Genomic DNA, 26,767 nt, shown 5'->3' with positions numbered 1-26,767 from the left:
GTTCCCACCGATCAATGCTATTGATGTGTGAAAGGTTTCTGTATTGACCACAATGGCTAGGAGAGGCTCTTGGGACGAGTGTGTGGGTGTGTGTGTCGAAGAAGTCATTCAGGACACACAGATGTGGCACAGGATGGGAGTTAGGAAAGAGGAAGAAATATAGGAAGGCTCGTTCTTATTGACAAGCTAATCAATAGCCGTGTGCAGGGCTTTTCACGTACGCGCACACGCATGCTCGACACACACATACTCCACGCGCAGACAGGCCACGAGATGCACGTGCTTACCTCGTTGCCGGCCCTGGATGCTGCGCAGCGCGAGGATGTTCTGCTCGTCGGCCAGGAACTGCCTCATCTTGTGGAAGGGCTCCTTCCCCCGGATGGTGAGTTTGTTCCACGGCTTGGGTCGGGCCAGGATCTCGCTGACCGAGCCCTGGGAGAGGCCCAGCACGTAGTGGCCAAAGACGCGCTGACCGATGTTGTGCTTGATCAGCTGCTCTTTCACCTGCCGGGCGATCTCGGCCGTGTCCATGTCCTCGCCGTCCAAAATGCTCCCCGTGGTGGCGTCCGAGTGGCTCGGGGACGGCGACGGGGCGCTGCCGGCCGTGCTGCTTCCGTTAACGGGGGCCATGTCCGGGCTGGCCGGGGGCGGCTGGGGGCTGCTGGCCGCCAGGGGGATGGCGGCCGAACCGCAGCCGGGGGTGGAGGTAGGGATGGAGCTGAGGGTTGGAGTGAAGGGCGTGAACAGCAGAGCCCCGCTGGGGATCCCGGACGACTCCTGCAAGGCTTTGGAATAGAAGGTCTGCAGCAGCTGACGCTGGATCAACGAGTTCAAAGCCATCTTGCCACCCACCAGCGGGAAGACCGGAGAGTAGAAGTCCTGTCCAATGCCTGTGGGGGTGAAGGGGTGCGTTTCCCCGCTGCTGGTGGTGGTGGTGGCGGTGTTGAGGGCATCCGCGTGAGTACGAGACAGGGGAGGCTGCGAGGAGGAAGGAAGACTAGGGAGGGGAGGAGGAGGCGAAGAAGAGGTCTCGCCGGTTTCCTCCTTGGGTGTCGACTCTTCTGTCCCTTTCCGCCCGGCTGGCCCTACAAGAAAGGTCAAACACACCATGCATTATGGGGGGAGTCAACAAAAAAGGGGTTCCAAAAACAGAGAAGAAACACGAAATTAACTTAATCAAGTTGTTTCCGAATTGATCTTTTCCTTTTTTGCCAACCCCCCAGACAAAATGCCCATGCATTTGTGATTTCAACCTTTCTTGTAAGTCACAGCCTGGAAGGGAAAAAAAAAAAATCAGGACAACCAAACCATTTGACACTGTGCCACTGAGGCGGATCAGCTTGGCCCAGGGGCTCACAGTTCCTCAAGTTCTCGGCCACAGTGGACAGAAGTGGTCAACTGATGTCCTCCTCCATGCCGCAGCAGTGATCCTTAACACTCCATTGTCCTCAGTTTATCAAATGTATCCAGGGGGAAAGTCTGAAAACAATACTTATGGCTGAACAGAACGCAAATAGCGTGGGCAAGGTCTTCACACCCGTAGTGAAGGTCCAAGTTTTCCAACAGACTGATTTTTCACATTCATCTCAACAAATGTATAAAAGCAATGTGTGCCCCCCTCCACCCTTGAACTTTTAACTACAGGAATCCATCTCGATGATAGGCGCAGCGAGTAATATTATTCAAATGCATAACCACGGAGACTTAACATGATTGGGCCAGACAGTAGGCTCCCCTTACTGTGAATGTTAATCAATTCAGAGCCACTCAGCTATTCAAGCCTAAAGCTATGACATTTCAAACCCATAAACACAGTTGCGGTGGTCCTGATGCAAGAGGGGGTCGGGGTGGGGGGGGGGGGCTGTCCTCATTTTTGGTGTTGTGCAACTTTATTGCTCTTAAGCTTGACCTACTGGTGAATAAACTTGTTGGACTTGTCTTTTTGTTGTGCGTGGGCACAATATAGGCTCATTGGTATGACATGTTTTAAAACAAAACCTTGTGTTCAGTATTCTCAGAGAAAACGAAGCAAGATGCATGCATTCTCACGCATCTGTGCACGATCAAAGCCTTACCCGCTCCGTGATTACTGTAAAGGCGGGCCGAGACCTTCCTAAACTTACCGCTGAGCTCGGCGTTGGCTATGCGCAGTGCGGCGCTCTCGGATTGAAGACTACGGTTCCTCTCCAGCAACAGCACCTCCAGAGGTTTGGATGAATCCTGATTACGAGAGACCGGGATGAAGGAAAAATAAAAAAAATCCCACCCAAAAAAGGTACAAATCCCAACTGAAAACCTCATAATTACTACACTTGTTCAATTATCAAATAACGCTAATTATGGAACAAAGACCAAGAGAGTAATGTCATTACGAAACACCTTTACCTGCACGGAGTCTGATGTTCCAAACTCGACTGACTTCAAAATACTGAGGAGAAAAAGAGAACATATTGTATATTACACACAGCAACACGAAAGTGAACAATTTCACAATATGATGCAGTCTCTTAGAGGTCAAAGCAGCACAGAGACAAAATCAGCGCTGCAAACATTACAGGCCTCGTCTTGAAATGAGGACATTTTTTGTACTGACCCACCGACTTCAACCGCATACGATAAAATGTCCTCAAGCTCCTTACCCTAACTCCTTCTTCACCTCCTCATAGTCTGCTTGCTTCTCAAGTTTCTCCTCCAGTTCCTGTGGATGACAAAGGACTTCATAAGTGCTGACAAACACAGCAAGACTAATATTAGAAACCGAGTATCCCACCCGCCAAAATCCCAAATGAATTCTCCACTGCGTACCTTGAGAACGGCGGTCTTGCTGCTGAGCTGCTGCTCCAGTTGTGTGATCTGGGCGCTGGTGGTCTCTCGGAGTTTAGTCAGGCTGGCCTGCAGTCTCTGGACGTCCTCCACCAGCTGTGCGCTCTCCCTTTCTTTGGCCCTGAGCTCCGCCTCCAGACTCGAGTGGGATGCCACCGCCGCAGCCTGCTCCTGCAAGCCAAGAACCAAAACAATCTTTTAAGCTGACAGGGAGCCGAATTTACCTCAACTGGACAATCGCGTTTGGTATACTTTTTATACCGGATGTCCTTTCTGATGCAACCCACCCATTTGTATTCAGTATACTACCGTATTATTCTTTTTTTGAACCACAAACAACATGGTTTGGATGTATCTGAAGCCAAGGTCTTTGCGTGCTATAGCTGAGCAGCTTTCTGACCCACTAAAGAACAATTAATGAGGCCAGCAACTTCTCAAACAGCCCTCTTGTTCATTTAATCAATAACCTTGGAGACCAATGACAACGTAATCAATTAAGGGCCGCTGTGATCAGATGACCACCTCTGAAGTAAAAGGCCGAGCTGATCTTTAGTTCTACAATCTGTCTCTGTCAGACGCGTAGTAAATCAGCGAGGAGGCGAAAGGGCGTTACCGCGTCGGGGTCGGCCTTGCCGGCCGGGCTGGCGGTCTGCTGGGATTGGTTCGTCAAGGACAGCTGCTCCCGTAGTGACTCAGCCTCTCTTTGCGCCACCTCAGCTCGCTGCAAGGACGAAGAGAAAAGACGCAGTTCTTACAGTCAAACACGATTAATCTCATGTTTATGCAGCTCAAATCTGAATTAATGTGTTATTTTCGTCTTTTTGTACACATTTCCTCAAACCACTCTCGGTTTTCCCCCTAGCCCTGAGGAACACAAAAGAACGTTAACACGTGTGGACTGCGAGCGAGGCGAATGACTTGGCATGGTGCTGGCATGTCACTAACGTAATATTAATTTGACTTGGCGATACAATTTCACGGAGGGTGGTGTCAGCGGAGCTAATGTTGATGTAACAATTTACGAACACTTTTTTTCTAGCTCAAATCACCAGAATTCGACTACATTGTGCACAACTCACGTGAGATTCAGCAGATTTCGACATGTTGTCTTTCAGACTGTGTGGCGACCAAGTCCCATTCTTTCCAGCGTAAACACATTCACACCACAGGGAGGAAGGGTTTTTCCTTCGGTTCAATAAAGTGAAATATTACATCGGTTCGGAAAATTGAGATGACACCCGCTGCCTGTTTTTACGGCCAAACTGCCATGCTGCAGTCGGGAATCATCAGTAACACGGGGTAAACACGCCATCATTAGCAGTTACAGGCAGCCGATTCCACGGCGTTCCTAATTGCAACCACATTGGGAGCCGCTATTGACAGGGCGGGGAGCCGGACTGCCTCGTCGCCAGAGCAAAATGCTGTTTTCCATTTTCCCTTTATAAAAGCGAATAAAAAGTCTGTGGCTGAGCTGCAGGCCATGCTGTCATCCTCAGTAAACCTCAAATCAGAAGTGTGAATAGTGCACGTTGGCGTGTGTGCGTGTGTGTTGTTTGTGTGTGCATGTGGCATTATCGTCGAGAGTGCTAACCTTTAGGCTAATATTAACATTACATGCCCATGCTAACCCTTTAGCCACAAATCATACTCATGGGCTAATAATGAAAGTTAACAACAATGACATTAACAGATACCACGGGAATATTTACAGCACAAGGGCAGAGGGCATGCTAAGGGGCCTGTTTCAGCTGGACGGGGTTAGTGGCGTTGTAATAAATTAAAAAACAAACAAGAACCTTCACAAAAACAATGCAGTAAAGAGCGTGGTATGAAACACATTTTCATGGTGCTCCGCGACCCTTGCGAGCATAAGCGGATTGGATAATGGATGGGTGGATGGATGGATGGATGGATGGGTGATTAGAAAATGCCATCACTTTGAAACGGCTCCTGTTTAGAAAATTTGCAAAATGAATAATGGAAATCAATAGACAGACAAGTCTAGGCTTTCAGTTAATATGTTCATAATAATGTTATTGTAGTTGCTGGATGCTGACGGGCACATTGTGATGAATAGAAAAGATCATTTAATAACATTTTTAATCAAACGGGGTTGAATAAAATAGCAGCTGGAATCACAGCTTTTCAAATCTATCAAATAAATATAGGAAAAAAACATTTATACAGAAGAAAAAATATAGAAATATATATGAAGACAGTGGTAATACACATTTCAATGTATTGGTCAATTGATGGATCAAACTCCATTGTGAATTTTGCCTTTCAGCTCCTTCAGAACATCAAGTTGTACAAAAAGTATGGAAACATTTAACAGTTGGATATGTGCATCCAAAAGTTTAGAGATGGTCAATATTTGTTCACCTGTAAAGATTTAAGTGCATTTTTAGAGTCATCCTGAAATTTACTCTGAAAGTTGAATACTACCCCTAACTTTTTGTGAGTAGTATGTGTATTTTGTCTTACTTCTTCAATAGAAGACAATTATCAAATAAAATAAAGTACTGCATTCTCATTCGGTTGAGGGTCAGTGTGTTTACCTGATTGGCTCTCTCAAGGTCTGTCATCACCATCTCAATCTCGTCGGCCCTGAGGAAGACATTTAGTTACTACACAGCAAAACCACGACAGCGGATGTGACGCGTTCAATAAGACATGCACAAACAGAAAACAAAGACAGAAAATTCCCGATAAGAAAAAAAAACTCCTAACGTGCCAGTAAACGTAAACTCATATTTACCCAATGCAAGTGCTGTGTCCACGACACTAGCATCTAAATTTCACCTTTAATCCACTGATTGTGAACTCCATAACCCGAGCAGCTTGTATGTGTGCGTGTATGCATGCCGCTAAGTGTGTGTTTCAATGTGCACGTGTAAGCTCCCCTAAAACCTCGGCCACACTAAAACAGAGGGATAACATTAATAGAGCTCTAAATCCTAATACAGCAGACTAATCTGCTATGAAGCTGTGAGATTGTGTCTGACTAATGGTCTGCATGGAGGCCACGGTTCACCTCTCACTTGCGAGAGGTCAGACAGCAGGAAGTCTCTAATGCTGCCTCTTTATTGTCAATTTGGGCAAGAGTGTTTGATAAGCTTTTGTTGTGATTGACATGCATAGATGACTTTTACTTTACTGTATATGTCAAGATGTGCACTGTAACGTAAGGGCATTGGGTGAAGGAGGGCTTCATTGTTCCGACAAACTTTTAATAGACTAAATAATTACATTTTCTCTCTCTCTCTCTCTCTCTTTTTTGAAACTTTTAAGCCCCACTTTAAAAAAATACTTTGCTACAACCACAATGACTGACACTAAAATACTGTAGTGTAGAAAGCATTGATTAATGAATTACTGTGGGTTCATGTTAATCAAAAACGAGGCAGTGGCTTTATTCCTAAAAGTGATGTATTATGCAAAATTTGAATGCATTTTCCGAACCGCTTATCCTCAATCGGGTCGCAATGAAAAACAAAACCCGTACTCAAGTCAACTCTAAATACTTTGTCATTTGTTGTCAACTGAAAATCACATTTTCTCAGGGCTCAGATCATGACCAATCACGGCTCACCTGTTTTCTGAAGCTGAGTCACGCACAACTTAATGGGAAATGTTAAAAATGATGGGGTTTTTGACACAATGTATTTTCTTCTTTTACAGACTCTCAATTTGTCAACACATTTCCCATAGTTCTTGCCTTTATTAAGATAAGAAACGATAACCTTTATCAATCCCACAATGGGGGAAAAGGTCATTAGGGTTCACAGGTGAGCGGAAGCCGATCCCAACTGATAATGGGAGCGAGGCGGGGTACACCCTGGACTGAATGCCAGCCACAGGGCACATATAGACAGAACAAGCATTTACGCTCACAGTCACACCTAAGGAAAATTTTGAGTCTTCAATTTTAACCTAACAAGGTTTTTTTTTTTTTTTTAGAATATGGGAAGAAGCCAGAGTACGAAGAGAGGCAGACATGCTAACTAGGGCCCGACCGGAATGGAATCAATTCAGATATTTTGTAGAATATATTTCAGATAACCAATTCATCTGCGATTATTTAAAAACAAATACTCATTGACATAAAATACTGTCAAGAGGAATCATAATGAGGAGCACCAGTGACGTCAATTGCTGTCAATTTCTCTACAGTAATGGGTGGAGAAAAGTCTTGTGTAACTCTGGTTTGAACAATAAGATGGGAAAATAAAAAATAAAAAGTAGATGCGATGGCGTAATGCAGGGGTCCCAACCACCAGGCCGCGGACCGGTACCGGGCCACAGGCCACTTTGGACCGAGCCGCACAGATAAAATAAAGAAAAAAAAGTACAGTACTTCTGGTTAATTTATTATTCGAGGCTGAAAAACATTTTATTTTGAAAAGTGACCAGGCAGTCTCTTTTACATCCATCTATGACTGACTCTTAACGCATGTCAAGTTGTCTCCGTCGCGTAACGCTAATATTAAATCCATAAGGTAGCAATTGAGTAAAATAAACAGACGTATTTGGAAAGTTTCTCCCCCATCCTTGTATGAACCGATCCGTGGCAGAAAAAAGGTTGGCGACCACTGGCCTAATGTACATAAATACACACATACATATATATGCATGACAATATGCAAACACACACTTGCACACATGACTAAATACTACTAGAAGCTATGAAATAGCGTGCAAATAGTTTCTAAAGTTTGTCAAAATGTAGAATTTAAAATATTTATAAATACATCATTTCGCCATCAAAAACGCATTTTAATTGTTGTTATTGTTATTTTATAGAACAAAAGGACTGTTATTTGAGGTGTCATTACAACAAATATTAATAACATATTTTTTAACAAAAACTTTTTTTTTTTTTGGTAAGACATAAGTGATTTGGGTGACCAACCCATGTTCTATTGGTGAGAACTAAAAAATGTAATAAACAAAATAAGTATTTTTTTTTTTTGCACGTGTATGATGAAAGAAGAGATCTAATCTTTCATTCGGTAGTTTGTACGTTTACTTAGTTATAAAACAGAATATTCTGTGACTTTGAAAGATCACTCAGAATACTCTAAATTGGCTGGCGCGGATTAGGGCCTCTTTTTTTTTTTTTTTTTTTTTTTAAATGGTTGGCATTGAAAGGGTTAATTTAAAAGAGCTAATATCATCTGATTAATCAGTTGGCAGATTAAACAGTTTGGGCCCTAATGCTAACCACTCTAACATCATCCTTCCCTTTACAGAAATTCATTCATAAAAATTCAATAACCCAAAATACAGGCTTAATTGTACATGTCTGAGTCTGTGCCCACCGCTTACATTGCATAAGCAGCGTTGAGTGCAAAGAACCAACAGCATGCGAGAACTGCCGTGCAACCATTATGCGCTGCGGTCTTTTGATAGCGAAGCCAAAGACCCACGCAGCTTTTGTGTTTGTGTGTCACACTATGAGAAACAGTGTTGTCCCCCATAGGCTTTCCAACTACCGATTTGAATGTGTTTAACAAAACAGACAAAGTTGATATTAGGTCAACCATGTGCCAAAGGCAACGCAGTTAAAAAAAAAAAAAAAAAAATTCAGATGAGGGTAGGAGAGCTTTTTATTCTCCACTTTTATTCTTTCCCCAAGAGTTAAAAGGATCGAGTGCGCATTTGGGCAACATAATAGTACACTACCTCACCGGCTTTTATCCTGTCTTAAGCCATAGTGTGTGCGCGCGCAAGCGGCCTGCGCGTTGTCACGCGCACACATGTAAGGTCAGAGAGCCAACAAGCCAGAAAAGCTTGTAATGGAGAGCGTTTATGGATATCGTAATGCAACCCAAATACACCCAGCGCGCCCGCTCCAAATGTGATCATTTAATCAAAGTACAGATGCACAAAGTCTTCTTAAATAACCTTTGGATTTGGCTTTATTTGGGAATTATAAAGGCAAAGCTAGAGGCTGAGGGCCAAAGCAGATCACAGGGAAAGGATTTTCTGCGTATTCTGACAGGCGGCCGGGCGGGCGAGGGAAAGGGAGCGACTATCCATGAGGCGACGCATGATTGCATCCAAAACGTTGCAAAAGGGGGTGTGGTTTTCTTTCTAAGGTGAAGGTTTATGAAGCCCCAATTTCAGACAGAGCAGCCACATGGAGGAGCTGTAGAGCATATTTAAAATGCACACCAACAACATGCACAGCCTTTTGTAGAATTTGGGATGCATCCCAGTCAGTGCCATCAGTGAGCACTGGAAGACTTCTGAACAAGGCCCAGAGCCTTTAAGCTGTTACTGTACTTCCTCCATTACACACAGGCCTTTTCATCTCTCCCTTCCAACCTACTGTACGTCTGTCGCTCTCCTTTTTCCTCAACTCCTCCACTTTCCTGCTCTCTTTGCTCTTCCACCCCTTCTAGCCTGTGTCCTCAGTGCCAGCAGGATATTCCCTGATTTAGATTTTCATTTCCCTCCTCTATCACACTCTGATCCCTTCTTCCTCGCAGTTGCCTCCAGACCTCGGCTTGCTTTCCCCTTTTTTCTTTTTTAATTTTTTTTTTTTTGCCTTGCAGCTTTTATCACTCCATCCCTTTTCTTTCCTCAGCTTTCTCCACATTGCATTTTCACAGTGTGTTACCTTTGGGATTTCAAGCAGGCTTAAAAGGAAGCTGGTTGTGAGAGTGTGACAGTGTGTGTACCTTTTGGCCCACTTGATACTACTGCGTGTGTGCGTGTGCGAGATGCAAACAGGAAATATGTACAAAGTGCTCCCTAATCACCTACAAATTTGTTCCTCCTCAAATGGACCCTCAAGCCTTTACACAGATTAAACTACACGTGTGCATGCAAACAGATACACTCACACTAACACACACGCACGCGGAGCACCCTGCAGGGCCGTGGATCAATATATCATTAATCTTTAATAGTGACTAAACGGGTAAAACGCGGCCAGGCAGACCCTCAAAGAGCTACAGGGAGGGGGCTACTCTACATCTGCAGGCGTGCTTCGTGCTGGAGCTCACACAGTCCCCAGCACTGCAACATCGAACAAATTCTCTGAACGTGTGTTTGTGTGTGTGTGTGTGTTTTAAAAGGCAGATTACCCAAATGCACCAAGAGGATGGGAGATTTGTCACGCAATGGCCTCCTTAGCAGCAAGTTCAGAGCAAGTGTGCGTGTGCGTACCGATGCAGGCGCTTGTGTGAAAACGTGCACGTATGTACGCATTTTTCTGCGGTGCCAAACTGTGAAGCAGTCAGAGGGTTAAAAGTTGTGTTCAGCCAAACACTGGCGATTTGCTCAGCCAAGCAGTAAACGGGGGGGAAGGACTCCAAGGACTGGGAGGGTGCAGGGTTAGAGAGGGTTTGTGTGTGCTTTAAAGCGTTGCATTAAAATTTCAGATCACAGCACGCCACATAGTCAAGGACCCTGACTGCCTCGGGCTCACGAGTGAGTGAGCGAGCGCGTGTGTGTGTGTGTGTGTGTGTGTTTGAATGTGTACATGAGCGTGCGTGCGGATGTAGGCTGGCATGTGTTTATTAGCCTATGCAAGCAAATGGGGCCTTCTACACAAATTGTGTTTTCGTGCCATATAAAAGACACAAAAGAAGTGTTGAAAACGTAAAGAAATGAGCGAGAGTGCAATCTGGCTGCAGGCTAAAGAAAATGCACAGGGGTGACCGCAGATAGTCTATAGAAGGTATTGATTGGCACCATTGCGCTGTCCGACCATCCTGTGGACTTTCCTTCTCATAAACAGATAAAAGAAAGTGTTTGAGTGAGGGAGAAGTAGAAGGGGTAAAAAAAAAAAAAGAAAAAAAAGAAAGTAGTGCGAGGATGAGGCAAGTTGGATCGATCTGTTTGTACCAGCCAGTCAATTTAACAACTCTCTTAATGGACAGGCACAGTGAATTTGGGCCAAGGTGGGGGAGAGAAAGAAAAACCCTGAAAAGCGAAGTTTATAATACGTTGAGTTATAGGCATTGAGTGGATTCAGAAACAATTAGACCATTTTATAGGAAATGTTGAGGGCAAAACAGTCTAGTTTTCATTTTTCACTGACATGTCTGACTAGGATTTGTGCTGTTTTGAATGGTCGGTCACTTCTACTTCCTCACTCAAGTGGACGTGGCAGTGTGAATGTCAAAGTGCCACTTCACAGAGTGGAGTGCTGACAAGCCAGCTTCTGTTTTCATCTTCGCCACCGCTAGAAAGATCGATATTGATGGATTGTTGCATCTCAAGTATTGGAGCTACCTGTTCTCAGAGGTCCCTCATCAGTCACAACCTTCATGAATCACAAGCCTTTTTTTTTTTTTAAAACAAATGAATGAACCCTGGACACATGGAGTAGGGAGCTTGAGATGAAAATGCTGTGGTTGGGGATAAGGGTTCATCAACTAATATCTTGTCCATTATTGCGATTGTGATATATGTGATTATTTTAATTTATTTTTTATTATTCTTCCCATGTATTTTTTTAAACATAAGCAATAAATCTGTATTACAATAAACAATATCAGATGTTTGGTCTTATACTTTAGGCCTACTTAAAAATAAAGGCAAATGAACCACATAAAACCACATATAAATAAAAAAATATAGCCTAGCGGCCGGCATAGAAGCAGCTTTTCCCTCTAGCTTTGGTTTGCAAATTGAAGAAAACAGAATCCGCCAATAAATGAAAGAAAAAGCAATAAACAGAAAGTAGTAACTCGACGAAACGTTAAGCTAAACGCACAGCTGATGGGCTGCCATGAATTGGCGTAATCGTTCAAAGATGAAGCTGTTTTGACAAGTTCCTTCCCATTGCTTTTGTGGTGGTATCTCCAGAGCGACTTGGAGGAAGCCGTTGTGCAAGGTATGCCATCAAAAGCAAGGCAAGTCAACAAACTTTTGGAATCATTTGAACAAGTAGCATCCAAGTGATAAAGTGGAACGCAGGAACATGCAAGCAGTTTGCATAGCCGGCCCACGTAAACATTAGCAGTTTAGCTGCTAATAACTAGCTGACAGCCACTGGGCGAAAGCAACAATCAATCATGTCCTCTTTTGATCATGCACATGTGCAAGTAGCAATGATGTTAACACCGTCCATGGGATCATAATGTAAAAATTATGTTCAAATTTTAAGGCATAATCATTATTCCTGAGGGGTCCATTTTTAGTAGTTTTAGTAGTCCACTGTGTTTTTTAAATATTGTTCTAAATTTGTTGTACTGTTGAATAAAAAAGAAAATTGTTGTATGTGAACAAAAAGTGGAATTACTCTATAATTATCTTTGTTGTCAGTACTAATGCTTTAAAACCGGCAATTTAAACGCATGGTACAGTCAATTTGGTGAATGGTTGGTTGCCTGTTTGTGAAAAGCATTTACTTGTACTAAGTCCGTGACACAAAAAAGATCCCCAGGAACAGAGTGTTAAAGAAGCGTTTGGTGTGAGTCCTTCCATGGCAATTCCATTTTGTAAGGACTTTTTTGTGACAGAACTTCAGGCGGGCGAGGCCAAAGATTATCGCAGTGGGGCACCTGTGTGGGGACTTTAGTCTGCCTCCAAAAGTGGGCGGTAGAATGACGATGTCACAACTAGGGATGTGCGCGACTAGTCGTTTAACCGTCTACGATTTATTAAACGTTTAGTATTTTACTAGTCGGTTAAACGCTGCATTAAGAATCACGCATCTTGTTCCTCACGCCTCTGCCTCTGTCAACAAGCTGAGCACCAAGAGAGAGAATTGCCCCTAATTTGTAAAATGACGCGATATGCTGCCGCTTTCTTTTGTTGAGGGCAGACGGTTCGAAAAATTAATGCTGTATATCGAGTCTGAGTACGTGGTGCCAAGTCGCAAAACAATAACGCCCCAACTCGAGAGTAACCATAACCAAATGAAAGGTGAGATACTACGAGCGTTTGAGCGGGTCAGCTATGTGGCCAATGCCTAACTGTCTGTTAACTACGGACGGACGGACGTCCATAGCCACCGAATCTTAGATGACTATGACGTGTATAACGTATGTGGACGAAGGACATCTACGCAGCTGTGTGCGTCATGCGCCTTGGAGGAAAGACACACAGCTGAAAACTTGGCTGCTCTCCTGCGGAGTGTGATGGGTACGTGGGCACTAGAATATAAAGCCGTCGTCTGTGTGCATGATAATGCAGCTAACGTGGAGCTAGCGAATGAGACCCTGCTGGACTGGGAGTCGGTACCATTACTCATTACATTATTCATAATAAATGCCATGCATTGCACTGGCAAATGTATCAGAAATGTATTTCTCTTTCAATTGTTCACTTTTATTCAGTCAGTTGTTGTTACATAAATAGAATTTAGATTAACAAACTGTCCTTAATGTTTGGGCTAAAATAGCCCCTACTGTAAATACACAAAACATTTGCATTTTAAACTTTGAATTCAATATGTATTAAATTTCAAGTTTTCTTGCTTATAGACTAGTCGCAAATAAAATTTTAGACAAGTCGGCGGGCAAATTAGTCGAAATTCCCATCCCTAGTCACAACAATTTTGTACATAATCTGGCTATCATGCCAAAGATGGCGTTTGGCATCTCAACCGGTGTCAAAAGCAAATAGTGTTTGTAAGAAATGAGAGAACCGGTGACAAGGTCCGATTCTTTAATTATTCACAGATAATGCTGACCCTAATCTTCGTCAATTAAAAAAAAAAAGAGAGAAAAATCAACAATGTTTTCTCAGGGTCAGTTGTTGTTGTACTGTAGCATTTTGCAAGTGTGTGGACGCTGCTGAAACAGAGTAACAAGAAAGGCATGCATGTTATGTATTGTAATGTTATTACGCTTTGCCCTCATTCCCCCCTCTTTATATGAGTACATTATTTTGAAATCAACTAAAAATACAGGATTGGGGACATTAGATGATCAAATTAAAATAACACTCTTTCAATAAATCCAGTTTTTGATTGCCATGCCAAATTCTAACTGATTTACTGTAGATATTTGCGTTCACATCTGCGCTCTCAGCCATCACCACCCTCATCCTCCTCCCTCCAGATAATGTTTCAGTAAGTTTGTGATTGCAGTACATGCTGGGGAGCATTTTGACACAAATAACATGACAAGAAAATGCTGCGTTTGCTGTGGCTGCAGAACGCATCGCAGTCCCTGTCAGTATTTACAGTGCAGGGGTAATGCTGGGATTTTGAGGCCGGCTGAGCCTTGTGGGAGACAATCCAGCTGTTCCGAGAGCGGAGGGAGTTTACAGGCAAAAAGGTGCCCTAAACAGGATGATTATGTCAGGAACAGACTATGGAGGAGGGAGGTGGGAAACGGGAGGAGGAGGTGGTGGAAGAGACACGTACTTTGCTGAGGATTCCTCGTCGTATTTTGTCTTCAAATCAAAGAGCTCGGCCTGAGTTGTTTCAAGTGCTGCAAAAAACATTGACAAAAGAGTTGTGGAATACAGTTTCAACTTAAGCTGCGTCAAATTTCCTAGTTCCTTCAATGTGGATTACCTGTCTGGAGGGACTGGGCCTTGTGCTCGGCCTCTTCCAACCGTGACGAAATGGAGTCTTGGCTCTCCTGGAGTTTCCTACCAAGGCGCACAAAAGTCACATTAGAAGGAGAGCACAGAGTCACAGCGACACTGCGTCAAGAAATCCCGGGGTTCGCAATTTATGGCAACTGCCGCTATTCTCCATTTTCCCACCATTTCTGAAGTGTACCCCCCCCACCCGACTAAAAATCCCTCCAACGCAACCCACTCCTCATTAAGCAGCCCTATTAGGTAGGAATGTCTAGCCACTGGGGCACTCAGCAACGAGGGGCTGGGGCGAGGAGCGTCGAGGAAGTGGGCGGGGAGGCGCGGGCCTACAAAAACCACAAGGATAAAATAGATTCATTCTTAGCATATAAAAAGTTTCTGCTGAGAAATTGCCGCCGCGTGTAAAAACATCAATAATCTAGCACAAAGAGCGTCTTTATGGCACTCTTTGATGCTCCCCCTCCTCCGCCGAGCAGTCTCTCCTGTCATCTGCCTTTTTTTCCCTGCCCTCAATTTCATCCTTTCATCTCTCTCCTTCGCTCGCCCCTCGAAGAAACCACGTATCAGAGGTGCCATCCATTTACTGCCCCCTCTCACAGGCAGGAAGTGGGCCCTCAGTCACACAGGAAGGGGGCTATAAAACACTGACGTACAGGAAATGCAAACGGGAACACTCATCTTCGTCTGTATGTCTTAAATCAGGCAATGAGCTCGCAATAAACAAGATGAATGACATGTAAATGACCAATGTGCCACAATGCTGTAGTTTGTGGCAAGTGGAGTGAGGAGGACCTGAGGATTTTGTTAAGATTGGCTGAACGATCTCACAAATGACTAAATACTCAAGTGCATTTGCAATTGCAGGAGTCTTACAGTATATTCACTCTGAGAAGCAACGTGACAACAATGTGAAAGCGGCTGCCATATTTGTGGAATTTCGGGCACAAAAAAAAAACAAAAAAACGATTGAATACTTCAAATGCTTCTTCATAACAAATACATTCCCAAAAAACAATTGGCTGTTCAAGTAAATGACCTATTCTACCACCACAATGCTCGTCTCACCAATAAACTTCCATCTGCATTAGTTGAGTTGAGTTTTCAGGTCAAGTATTGGCATTTGAAACACCACGGTAATTTGGACCCGTTGACATCTTGGAATTTTGGACCTGCCCAAGCAATTGGTGGATATTTTTAACTGACACTTGTCAGCCAGAAAAGGGGGTTATACCATTAGACCGTTTTATTCTAATTTGAAGATATTTTTTGACCACATTATCTAAAGGCGATATCAAACACATTCCGTAAAAAGGCCATTTTTTCCAACACAAACATTTTTCTGCACCCCACCGTCTGATTTTCAAAATTCTTGGTGCGTTGTACTCAGGATGAAGTGGCCGTCCTGACCAGATTCAGCATTTTGACGGACTGTCATATTTCACAAATCTTGTTACATTGCTACTTTACTACCACATGACTACTTCTCAATTTCACCTAATAAAATCTGTGTTTTTGTATTGAACTGTATCAAGTAGATGTTATGCAGTCCATCATTTTCCCCCCCCGGAATTATGATATTGGGTGGACAATGACAGGATGGACATTTTTGGCTAATGTTATCATTTAATGACCACATGGTTGACTTTCACTTAGGAACATGATTGAGTTACCACGGTGACTGTGTATTGTTTAACAAATATATTTTGAATTGGAAAACTGAGATTTCACTCTGACAGACGGGATATACACTTAACAACATTCAACTACACACATTATACTATGGCAATTACAAAAAATAAGTATAAATATTTTCTCTGCGACCAAGCACTGTTTCAGCCTTCATTGACAACAAAATGCTTGTAGTAATCTCACTGAAAACTGGAGAGGGTTCCTCAAGGAGGCTGTTCCCCAAAACGACAAGAATGGCCTACTGTTTCAAGGACACATGCAAAGTGTTCAGCATGATACACCAAAGGCACTTTATGGTGATATTGAGGAATATTTAACAAAACTTTATATTTCCCCCACTGTTTTATGTCATAGTCAATCGGAACCCTTTTTATGAGTTTGCCTTAACCAGCCAGCACAGCAGTCTGCTTCATAGCTCTGAGGTTCTCAGTTGGAATCTCAACTATGGCCGTCCTGTGTGGATTTTGCACGCTCTCCACAACCTTGCGTGCGTTTTCTCCATGTGACCCGGCTCATTCTCACATTTCCAAAACAGGCATTCACTGAAGACTCTTATCCTTCTTAATTACCTGTTAATTGTCTATAGGTGTGATTGTACGCGTAAATGGCCAGGGTGAACCCCCGTCTCTGGTCCTAAGTCAGGTGACAAAGACACCAGCCCGGCTGTGCGACTTGCAAAGACTTCATCATTTCATGCATCGGTGCATGATGCTTTAAAGACGACGTTTTCAACAGTAAGAAAAAAACACTATCATATTTGTTGTTAATACAGCATTTTTCATCGAGTGCAGTGTTTTCTTCTACAGTATATCAAATTAGAGGCACAAGATGCCAGAGACTTTTCATACTGTTTCTAAGAACACAAGCATATCCCTTTTAACTTTGAAATAGCACCCTAACCAGGATAACCACATTTAACACATGCCTTTGATAAATTTGACTTAATGTGGCATCACAGGATAACATTTTACATTGATAAAATATCTGGCGGGAATGTGGGATTTTTTTCCATTCATCACTGCAAGCACAAGCGCCATGTGTTTCTGACAAAAATCACTATTTTAAAAAAGAAATACAAATGGGTTTTTATTAAACGAGGAAGTGGCCCGTTACAATTAATTATGAACGCTAATCTTAAGCATATCAAATCGAGTTATTTCTAGGGTTTCATTTCACTCCCGGAGCCAGGGAAAGGACCCATGTGTAACATTAAATCCAGACAGTATAGTTGGAATAGTTTGTGGTGAAGACAGAAAATAGCAGTCTGAGTTGACTGATTCCAATCAATTTAAGTGGCACAGCCATGGGAGAAATCAGCCATTGTTTTTACTTTCCAATCCGCCATTCATCTTAACGCAATACAAATGGGTTGATTAAACTGATCAAGACTGAATGCTAGGGCTTTTTAGTTAAAAAAAAAAGTTAAATGTTAAATCTAATAAAAACATCACATGATAATCCAAGTATTGGAATCACACCAGGCGCACACACACACACATACACACACCTCTCCTTCTCTGCATAGTCATTGTGTAACTGGAGCTGCGTTTCTTGTGCCAGGTTCTCAGCTTGGTTCTTCAGCGACTGCTCATACTCTCGGATCTTTTCCTTCAAGGCCTTGATGGTCACTTCTGCGGGAGGGAAAAGCACAGGTCAACACCCCATCCAAATAGAGGCAACAAAACAAAAAATGTGAATACAGAGGCAACATAGAAAATAGGCTTGAGTGAAACAGCAGAAAGAAGATATTTTCACAGTCATTATGTGAAAGGTTACCATTGAAGCAAAAGAAGTGCGTTTAGCAAGTCTCCTATTTAGTCCATTTGTTGATTTATTAAATGTTTTGAATTTAGTTCACAAAAACGCTTGGGAGGTTATTAAACGCAATGACGACAAATCAAAAAGTTATAGTTTAGTAGCTAATTTATACACTACTGGGTTCTGTTCACATCAGACTCATTTGAGTGCAATGAGATCTTTATTTTCAACACTCACTACCCAAGTTTTCCACCACTTCTGTATTACAACAAAGTGGACAGTGATCAGCTCATCCTAATGGAATTGTGATTTGATGACCAAATAAATAAATTCAAGGTTTAAATCTTGGCCTTCTTGTGTGGAGTCTGCATGTTCTCTCTGCAAGCATAGGTTTTCTAAGAATATTGCTTCCTTGCTCCCACAATCCAAAAAACACGCATGTTAGCCTCATTGAAGACATTTTATCAGGGGTAGTCAAATTCAAATTTTAAAGGCCCACAAATATTTTTAAGAAGTCAAATATCCTTTTATTGAAGTTGATCAGGCCACATGAGATAACACTAATATAACAAAAAATACTGTATATCCTTTTCATTCAACAACAACAAAAATACTAGCGAAAATAAAATGTCATTTCTATTTTGACATCAAATAAATAGTTGAATAAAATAACCCCCCCTGTCATGAATCCAAAACAAATACAGCGGTGCCCTGGGATACAAGGTTAATGTGTCCTTGACCGTGCTTGTAACTCAAAACAATGACGTTTTCTCAAATCATCCTTTCCCACTGAAATTAATGGAATTGCCATTAATCCATTTAAGCCTTAAAGCCACCCACGCCCAATATTCCCAAAAATGGAATTGGTATTTTGATAAGGGAAAAGGTACTTTCTAAAAACATACAGTAATGACATTATTAAACAGAATTTAAAACAGTTTTTGTCACTGCGTCACTAGAATGGTCACTGTGCTACACTTTCTGGTGTGCCTGCCTTGACACATTGTACTGCCCGTACAATACAGACAGACATATTTATTGTTCATTGAGATGTCTCAACTCCTCTCAGCTTATCAGTCCGACACTAATAACAGTCATTCTTTGCAGAGGATAAAGAATACATTACTGACTGCTGGTCTTTCTACTTGTGTTGCTGCACCATTTGTGTTCAATTCATTGCTCAGTGAAATGGCTATAGCACCGCAACATACTTTGTGGATCCTATTTATTGTTAGCATGAAGTTAGTCAACTGAAATCTAAGCTATGTGGTTGTTTTCAATACACACACTGTAATTCTCCTCTTTATGTTTAGTTTGACAGTAAACTTCAAATGGGAGTGGTATTAAACAGCTTGAAGCCTCTTTTGATAAATGAAGATTTGTTCACTAATTAAGTGCTGCTTATTGTGAAGTGAGTTCAGTTCACTGCAATTCTAAAATACTTGTGTGTGTGGCGGGGTGGGGGGGGCGGCGGGGTTGAGGGTTAACAACACTTTTTAGAAGGAAACATGTACTTCTGTCATATTATTCAGGGGCTTCACACTTCTAGTATGCCAGTGCGCATGAATGTGCGCGTTTGTGTGAGTTTTCCCCAGTCAAAAGAGACGGGGGCCTGTTGCACGCGCTCCGGAGCGTCCTGCTTGGCCTTTCCATCTAAAGCTGGATGGTGGGTACACTCATGTTCTCCGAGAGCAGATAGACTGTATTCATTAGGACTGCATTAGCGCTGAAACCCCATAACCTGCTGACGGCCGAGCTCTGCACGGGGCGGCCCGGAAATAAATCTAACACATAACTGGAGTAATAAATAGGCCTCTTGTGTATGTGTGTGGATTTCTCAGAGAAAGATATAAATGCCTGAGACAGTGATAAAGAGCATTGCAGCCTTTGACTGAGGGCTCTTAGCACGCATGTGTGCGTTTGTGCGTGCGTGGCGCGTGTGATTTAAACTCCAGTCTCACTACTCTGACACATAATCAATAGAGGAGAGTCCCCTCAGAGCCCTCTTACCCCTTAACTGCTTAACTGAACTTTAAACATTTAGGTTGCAAGGATCAATGGCCCCTGCTCCATTTGTATGTGTGCGTGCATGTGCAGCTCAGCATGTGTGTGTGTGTGCGTGCGTGCTTAACAGGAGTGGGAGTTCCACAGCGCGTTTTGGGGTTTAAATATCCCCCTCTATTGAGGCGGGAAGGAGGGATAAAGGATGAGGGAACAGGAAAATCAATGGCAGAATGGAACCCTGCCGCTATCGAGCTGCTCCAATTAACCCTCGCTGAGAAAAAGGGGAGATTCCAAAACATTCCCTGCTCCCTCCAGCCCTCCTCCTCCCGCTATTCCCCCGCCTCCCCTGGACTTGAAATTAAACCACTTTTACAACTCCTTCTCGCTCATCTCCGCCTTTGTCACTTTTCCATCTTTCTTTACCCTGAGGTAGCCTGTCGTTTTTTATTCATGAAAATGTGCCACATGTTCTTTCCCCCTGAAAACCTAATTGGAAGAGTAAAACCTTGTACATTTTGTGCTTTTAATAATGCACGAGGCGTTCCGATATTTCCAAATGTGGATTAAAAATATCGGCCGTGCAGGTTTCTCTCCACTGTCAAAATATCATCAACATACTGACGTTAATGTTGGGGACCTGAGAGTACTAATGCAAAAGGAACATTTAATTCTATTCACATTTTCACTGCATGGACTTGTCGGGCCATCTATTTTTAATTATAATTGCAACCATTTCCAAATCACACTTAAGATTTCTAAAAGCCTAATTCAAAGTGGCACACGGCTCTCAAGTTGCTTGTGATGTCAGGATAGATTATTTATTTCAAAATCTGATTAACAGGCTCCCTGGTGATACTGGATGCTTTTCATGATTTTCCTGTTTTGTGAAAGGAATTATATGCCCCCCCACCTCTCTTTAATGCTTGCAGAGTGTGTCATCTTAACCATCTAAAACATAAGAGGGCATTTTTTTGTGATTTTTATCAATCAATCAATCAATCAATCAAGCCTTATTTAGAAAACAATTGTCATACAAAAAAAAGATGGAGTAGTAAAGATGGGTCCAGTGATCTAAAGATGAGGAAAAATGTTATTTTAATTAAATATATATTTTTTCCAATTGCATTATTTAAAAACAGTGTATATCCCGATAATGATATATATTAGGGATGGGAATTTCGACTAATTTGCCCGCCGACTAGTCTAAAATTTTATTTGCGACTAGTCGACTAGTCTATAAGCAAGAAAACTTGAAATTTAATACATATTGAATTCAAAGTTTAAAATGCAAATGTTTTGTGTATTTACAGTAGGGGGTATTTTAGCCCAAACATTAAGGACAGTTTGTTAATTTAAATTCTATTTATGTAACAACAGCTGACTGAATAAAAGTGAACAATTGAAAGAGAAATGCATTTCTGAGACATTTTCCAATGCAATGCATGGCATTTATTATGAATAATGTAATGAGTAATGGTACCGACTCCCAGTCCAGCAGGGTCTCATTCGTTAGCACCACGTTAGCTGCATTATCATGCACACGGGCGACGGCTTTATCCATGTTACATTAGTGTGACGGACCGATTATAAATGGACATATAGACAATTGTCATTTAGTCTGTTTGTGCACTCCAAGAAAAAGAGTATTAATTTGTGCATTTTTGTTTGACAAAGAAACACTTTTGATGCTTATCGCCTCGAACGCTACGCTGGTGTAGCAACAAAGCTAACCCAGTAACGCACACATCAAAATAACAATATAGAGTGTTACACACTGCAGATGCGTTTATATCACACTAGTATGTATACACTTCGGAATGTCGCATAGCACTAATACAGTGGAAGATCGGTACACAAACATGGGGACATGCAAATTCCGCACAGCTTCGATCCCCCAAGCTCAGAAATGTGAGGCGGATGCTTCAAGAGTAAACTAATGCAACAAATCATACAGGACTCTTTATAATGTAAATTCTTGGTTGCCCGTAGGCCATACTTTCCAGCTTTAAAACAAGAGTTGGGAAAAAGGGGAGAAAACCTACGAGATAAAGACATCTCTATATATATCTAACCTTGGTTTTTGACCTCTGCAAACTCTTTGTTGTAGTCCTCCAGTGTCTCTCGAAGTTTGGTGTTCTCCGTCTCAATGTCGTGCATCCTCTGGAGCTTCAGCTGCAGCTGCTGAGCCAGCTCCAGCACAGGTACGGGATCTGCCAAAGGAGTACACGCAAAACATTTAACACCAGGCTCAAAGCAGATTACAAGAACGCAATAACCGCATTCAGCAGGTCCCATGAGAGCAAACGTTTGCCCCCGCTGAGGTGTCCTTGAGCAAGGCGATGAATCTCTCATGGCTGCGGGAACATTATTTTGTCGCCGACCGTGACCTCTGTTCCCCCTCCGGAGAAACGCTAGTGCCATCAAGGACAAAATAATATCGCAAAGGCTGGCGTTATAATAGAATGGTGAAAAGAAAATGGTAAACATTTTGCTCAGTTTAGCCAGACGTTTTTAACATAAACATGTAAAGCAAAAAATATATCTTTGGAATACTTCTGTGGAAGTTACTGAGAGTTAATACTGGGGGGAAACCTGGTTCAAAGGGTTATTAAATAGTTAATTTGTAAATATAATTCTGTGGATTTTTTAAATTATTTTATTTTAAGGCCTTATCACCCATCCCTATAATATACAGGTTGTCGCTAAAGTCGCTATGCACTTAATTTGTTCCTACTTCATATCAGGTATCGTTTGGAAAGACGACCATAAAGCTTCTCAAAAAGGCGCTGAACTGCAGGCGGGGTCAGAAAAATTCTTGCTAGGTGGCAATTTACGCAACACTACTTCAATGTCAATTAGCAATGCTTACAAAAACTCTAAAATGGCAAATGCTGATGGCCTCACGTCTGTTCGAATGATACCTGAAATGAAATCGAAAATAGGAAGTATATTGTGACAATTTGTAAACTATATACCCATCAGTGGTGAAAAATCAGAACACAATCCATTCTGCGATACTGTTCAGATTTCAATACATGTTTTCCTGATAACAAATAATGTGAGTTAAGTGAATTAATCCAATCTTAAATAATTAATCCAACGTCAACTCAGGGGCGCGGTCACCATTTGCATGCCCCCCCCCGTCTCTGACATTTGGCTTTGCATGCGGTTTGCTTCTGTGTGTGGTGTGCAACAAAAGATGCACAGCAGAGTGTCAGCTGAATTTCCCTTTGAGAGACTACAATAAGTATAATAAATGAAAAATGGAATTAAAATTTTAAAAATAAATGCAGTTCACCTGAAGTGTAATTACTCGGTTAATCCGGGTCAAACTCAGCCATCAAAAAAACTTTTTTTAACCCTACAGGCCAGGGATCATCAACGTGGTGTCTATGGGCACCAGGTTGCCCCCAAGAAGCACCTGATTAGCCCAAGAACCTGTTCTTAAAAAAAAAAAATCAATAAAAAAGATCACCAGTGATGGGACATGGTGAGTTCCTGGGAATGTTGTGGAAGTGATTATTTGAAAATGTAAACACTGGCAGAGAAGAATTGTTGCAAAAGATATTTTTCTGTTTATTCATTTTGAGAACTCTTTAAACTGTTCAATGTCACATAAATCGAATATCATCATTTATTAATAACAACATGTAGCCAAATAAGATGAATAAAGGTAATATGAGCGAATGTGTTATTTCGGAAGTGTGAATCAAACTGGTAGACCTTCGCAATACGCAGTACCCAAGGAGTAGTTCTCAGTCTCAAAAAGGTTGGTGTTACAGGCCATATTCTAAGCAACATTTTAACACTCTTCAAACACGTGAAGCATTGTTATACATGAAATGCTATACGTTAAAACAATTTTTACCAATCAATCTCAGGCCTGGCCTGGTGAGTGGCGTGGGCGTCAGCTAACGAGAATGTAGAGGTAGCTAGCTATTAACATGTTGAGTTACTCTGGTGAGTCGTGGCCATCGGCAGCTCGTGAATTATAGTTCCTATTATGTGTTTTCTTACCGTTTGCTCAATAAAGGGACTGACAGGAGACCTGCGGCCGGGTCTATTTTTTACCACTTGCGGGGTCATTAGAATACATTTGGAATGGCGATGGGAGACTATATTAAATTAGCAAATATAATTATCATCTGTGTTGGCGATTGTGGACCTAGTGTTGAGGTACACATTCCACTTTATCCTCTTTTGTTAAGCATAAAATCGTTCTAAACTTGGGACATTCACTCTCTTTTACAGACTCTCCTCCATCAACATATTTCTACACGGAGTGATGCAAGCAACTGCAGTGACATTAGTCCGTGGGGGGAAAATGGCTATGTCGACGCATTGATTTTGCTTTAACCTTTTTTGTAATCGAATGATTCAAGTGATTTGTATGATCATTGCTGCCCTATTTACATCTCATTTCCTCATGTTGTGACTTACAGCTTATTGCCATAGCAAGTATAACTGTCAGACAGGCGTAAAAGATGTTAAGCAACCAACAATAAAACACTATCCGACTACTCAGCACTTGGTTAATGATATCCTCAAAGTTCAACTTCCAACTTAAGAGGTATATTTTCCGAATAGTGAGTTCTCACATTCAAGACGTTCTCATTATTACACACGAAACGTGTCTTGAAACTTTTATTTGGAATTTGAAGTACTGAATGACACCATCAGATGCAACATCAACTGTGGCCGTTGATATCATGTCGCAATCAAGTGGCTAATGGATAAGCCACGAGTGACGACCATGAGCAGCAAAGTTGACTTGATCAAAGTAAATGATTTCATTAGAATGGGCTTGACAGCACACGCATGCCAAAAACATGGAAGGCGGTAACTATGCAACACAAAAAAAAAAAGTAAAAAGTAGGAAGAAAGACAACTTTCTGGAGGCATCTTCCCAACATGTTTGAATACACAGCAGGGTTAACTGTCAGTGTGATGAAGAGAGCCCTGTCAGTCAGGCCAATCACATCTGATTGGTGCTCATGGGTGGCAGACTGGTGACAGGCAGCCAAGAGACGCGGGCGACGCTCATCAGCATGCCAGCGAAAAGAGCACTTTGTGTGCGTGCGCATGTGTGTCTGCGCACGTGTGTGTGTGTGTGTGTGTGCGTGTGTGTGTGTGTAGTGCAGATAAGAGGAACTGACAGCTTACAGCTGGGGGTAAGGGCTGTGTGTGCGTGTGTGCGCGCCTCATGTCTGACACAGTTAGATATCTTAACTATGCTAATGAGAGATCAGCAGAGAACGATTGGAGAATTTCATGCTGATTCTGTGCTGTCAAGGTGACACACCATGCAGGGCGAAGCTACACGCACGCATGGGTGCGTTCGCATCGCCGGCGCACACGCAGCACAAACAAACATTGAGAAACATAACCAGACACCCTGAATGGAAGACGCCTATCTGCCTCCAGGTTGGCGTCCTTGAAATGCAACTTTCTGTCTTATCAAACCTTTGTCCTTCACATACACCATCATCACCACCCCTCCTCCTCCTTCACATCTACTGTACAGGCAGTTAAAAGCAGTTTGACTTGTGGGCCACTGGTGCTAAATGCTCTCGCCAGACACCTTTAATCTACAGCAGAGCACACTGGGCTGACTAACCAGGCCTTCAGCTGATAGAAGACAGAACAAAACACACTGTTTCCACTTTCAAGACTGCTGCATTAGTCAGGCTGCCGCTGTGAGTGCGTGTGCATCAGGCATTACATCATTGTCTCGCTGCAAGTTAAGAATAGCCCCCGTCAGTGCCGCCGCTGACTTATTGGGAGCAGTACAATCCAAAGATATTACTGTAGGTCTAACCGTGTGGGAATATGATGACCTCCTTACGCTATAGATGAACTTGACGCTCCTTGTTCCCACTGTGCTGCATGTCCCTCTCCGACCTCGAAACGCTGACTGCTCATATACGGCGCGGCAGCGCTCATCAAGCATGAGGAGCTTTTTTTTTTTTTTTTTCTAAAAGAGCTTCTTAAAGGCAACACCAGTGGAGACGAGATCTCATGTGGACATATTAGGGCGCTGCAGCACGCCTGGATGCACCGCGGAGGAGCACCAGAGGGATGGTGTCATGCTTTTTCCCCTTCCTCATCTGTTGGTGCTGCCAGCATGCATGAAAGGGTCCTCCTGACAGGATTGTTAGTAGCCCGCTGACGCGTCTAGACCAGGGTTATCATAGGTTTGGAATCTTAATTGTTAAATCGTTTTCAGGGTGGCTATGTTAGTTTTTATGAGCTTTAGTTTTTTCAAATAAAGGTTTTAGTTCAGTTTTAGTATTGGTTTTCTTTTTTTTTTTTAACCAAAAAAAGCTTTTTACTTGTTTTTACATCCTAAAAGCTATTAAAATGCATGAATAATTTAAACGGTTAAAGTTTAATGTTTTGTTAAACTAACAGGCCTTGCTAGTCGAGGAAACCAGCTTATCCAAACAGCTAAACATTCACAAACAAACTCCACTGACTCCAGGTGTACAGCGAAGTTGCCTGTTTATATATTGAACTGCACAAGAAACAGAAAATACTATCAATCTATGCATTACATACACATGTATTTTCATAGACATGAACAAGTTGAGCCTATGCTAACGATTAGCATCAGCGATAGCGATCTCTTGCTTTGTTTGTATGGACAAAAAGAACAATATTCTCCTTTTTTCCCCTTTTCCTCGTTTCTAATTCACGTACAACTATCGGAACACCTCATGGCGAATGACGAGGACGCTGCATAGACATATCTATCACATGTATATCGATCTACACACGTAGACACATACGGTAGAGGTCCCTCTTAGCCAATGGGATGCCGGGAAGATGCTAGGTAATAGTCAATGGCAGAGCAGCTATGAGTATGTTGCGTTCAGGAAACTGGAGCTGCGAGTAGCAGCCCATACTGTGTTTTTACATTTGGTACCCTCAAATTTCTTTCGTATCAAGAGGCAATATTTTCCTGTTGAGGCGTTTCGTA

General features: G+C 42.4%; 1 protein-coding gene across 4 annotated transcripts in view; it reads right to left on the bottom strand.

Moving 5' to 3' along the window:
• cux1b (cut-like homeobox 1b) overlaps window positions 1–26,767 on the bottom strand; it is a 99,048-nt gene that overhangs the window by 14,937 nt on the left and 57,344 nt on the right. For all 4 annotated transcript variants that reach the window (XM_086035046.1, XM_086035048.1, XM_086035049.1 and 1 more), the window contains exons 5-15: window positions 21,861–21,998; window positions 17,534–17,657; window positions 14,309–14,385; window positions 14,156–14,222; window positions 5,382–5,430; window positions 3,437–3,544; window positions 2,806–2,994; window positions 2,640–2,698; window positions 2,386–2,428; window positions 2,124–2,220; window positions 288–1,085 (exon numbers count right to left, since the gene is read on the bottom strand). In XM_086035046.1, coding sequence (XP_085891172.1) covers window positions 288–1,085; window positions 2,124–2,220; window positions 2,386–2,428; window positions 2,640–2,698; window positions 2,806–2,994; window positions 3,437–3,544; window positions 5,382–5,430; window positions 14,156–14,222; window positions 14,309–14,385; window positions 17,534–17,657; window positions 21,861–21,998 — 1,749 coding nt within the window. The remainder of the gene's footprint in view (window positions 1–287; window positions 1,086–2,123; window positions 2,221–2,385; window positions 2,429–2,639; window positions 2,699–2,805; window positions 2,995–3,436; window positions 3,545–5,381; window positions 5,431–14,155; window positions 14,223–14,308; window positions 14,386–17,533; window positions 17,658–21,860; window positions 21,999–26,767) is intronic.

This window comes from Filicampus tigris, chromosome 7, assembly GCF_054856515.1.
Source record: "Filicampus tigris isolate MCC_2025a chromosome 7, RoL_Ftig_1.0, whole genome shotgun sequence".
NCBI classification, from domain to species: domain Eukaryota; kingdom Metazoa; phylum Chordata; class Actinopteri; order Syngnathiformes; family Syngnathidae; genus Filicampus; species Filicampus tigris.
Note: the sequence above shows the minus strand (reverse complement) of the source record. Positions and strands in the feature narration are given on the sequence as shown.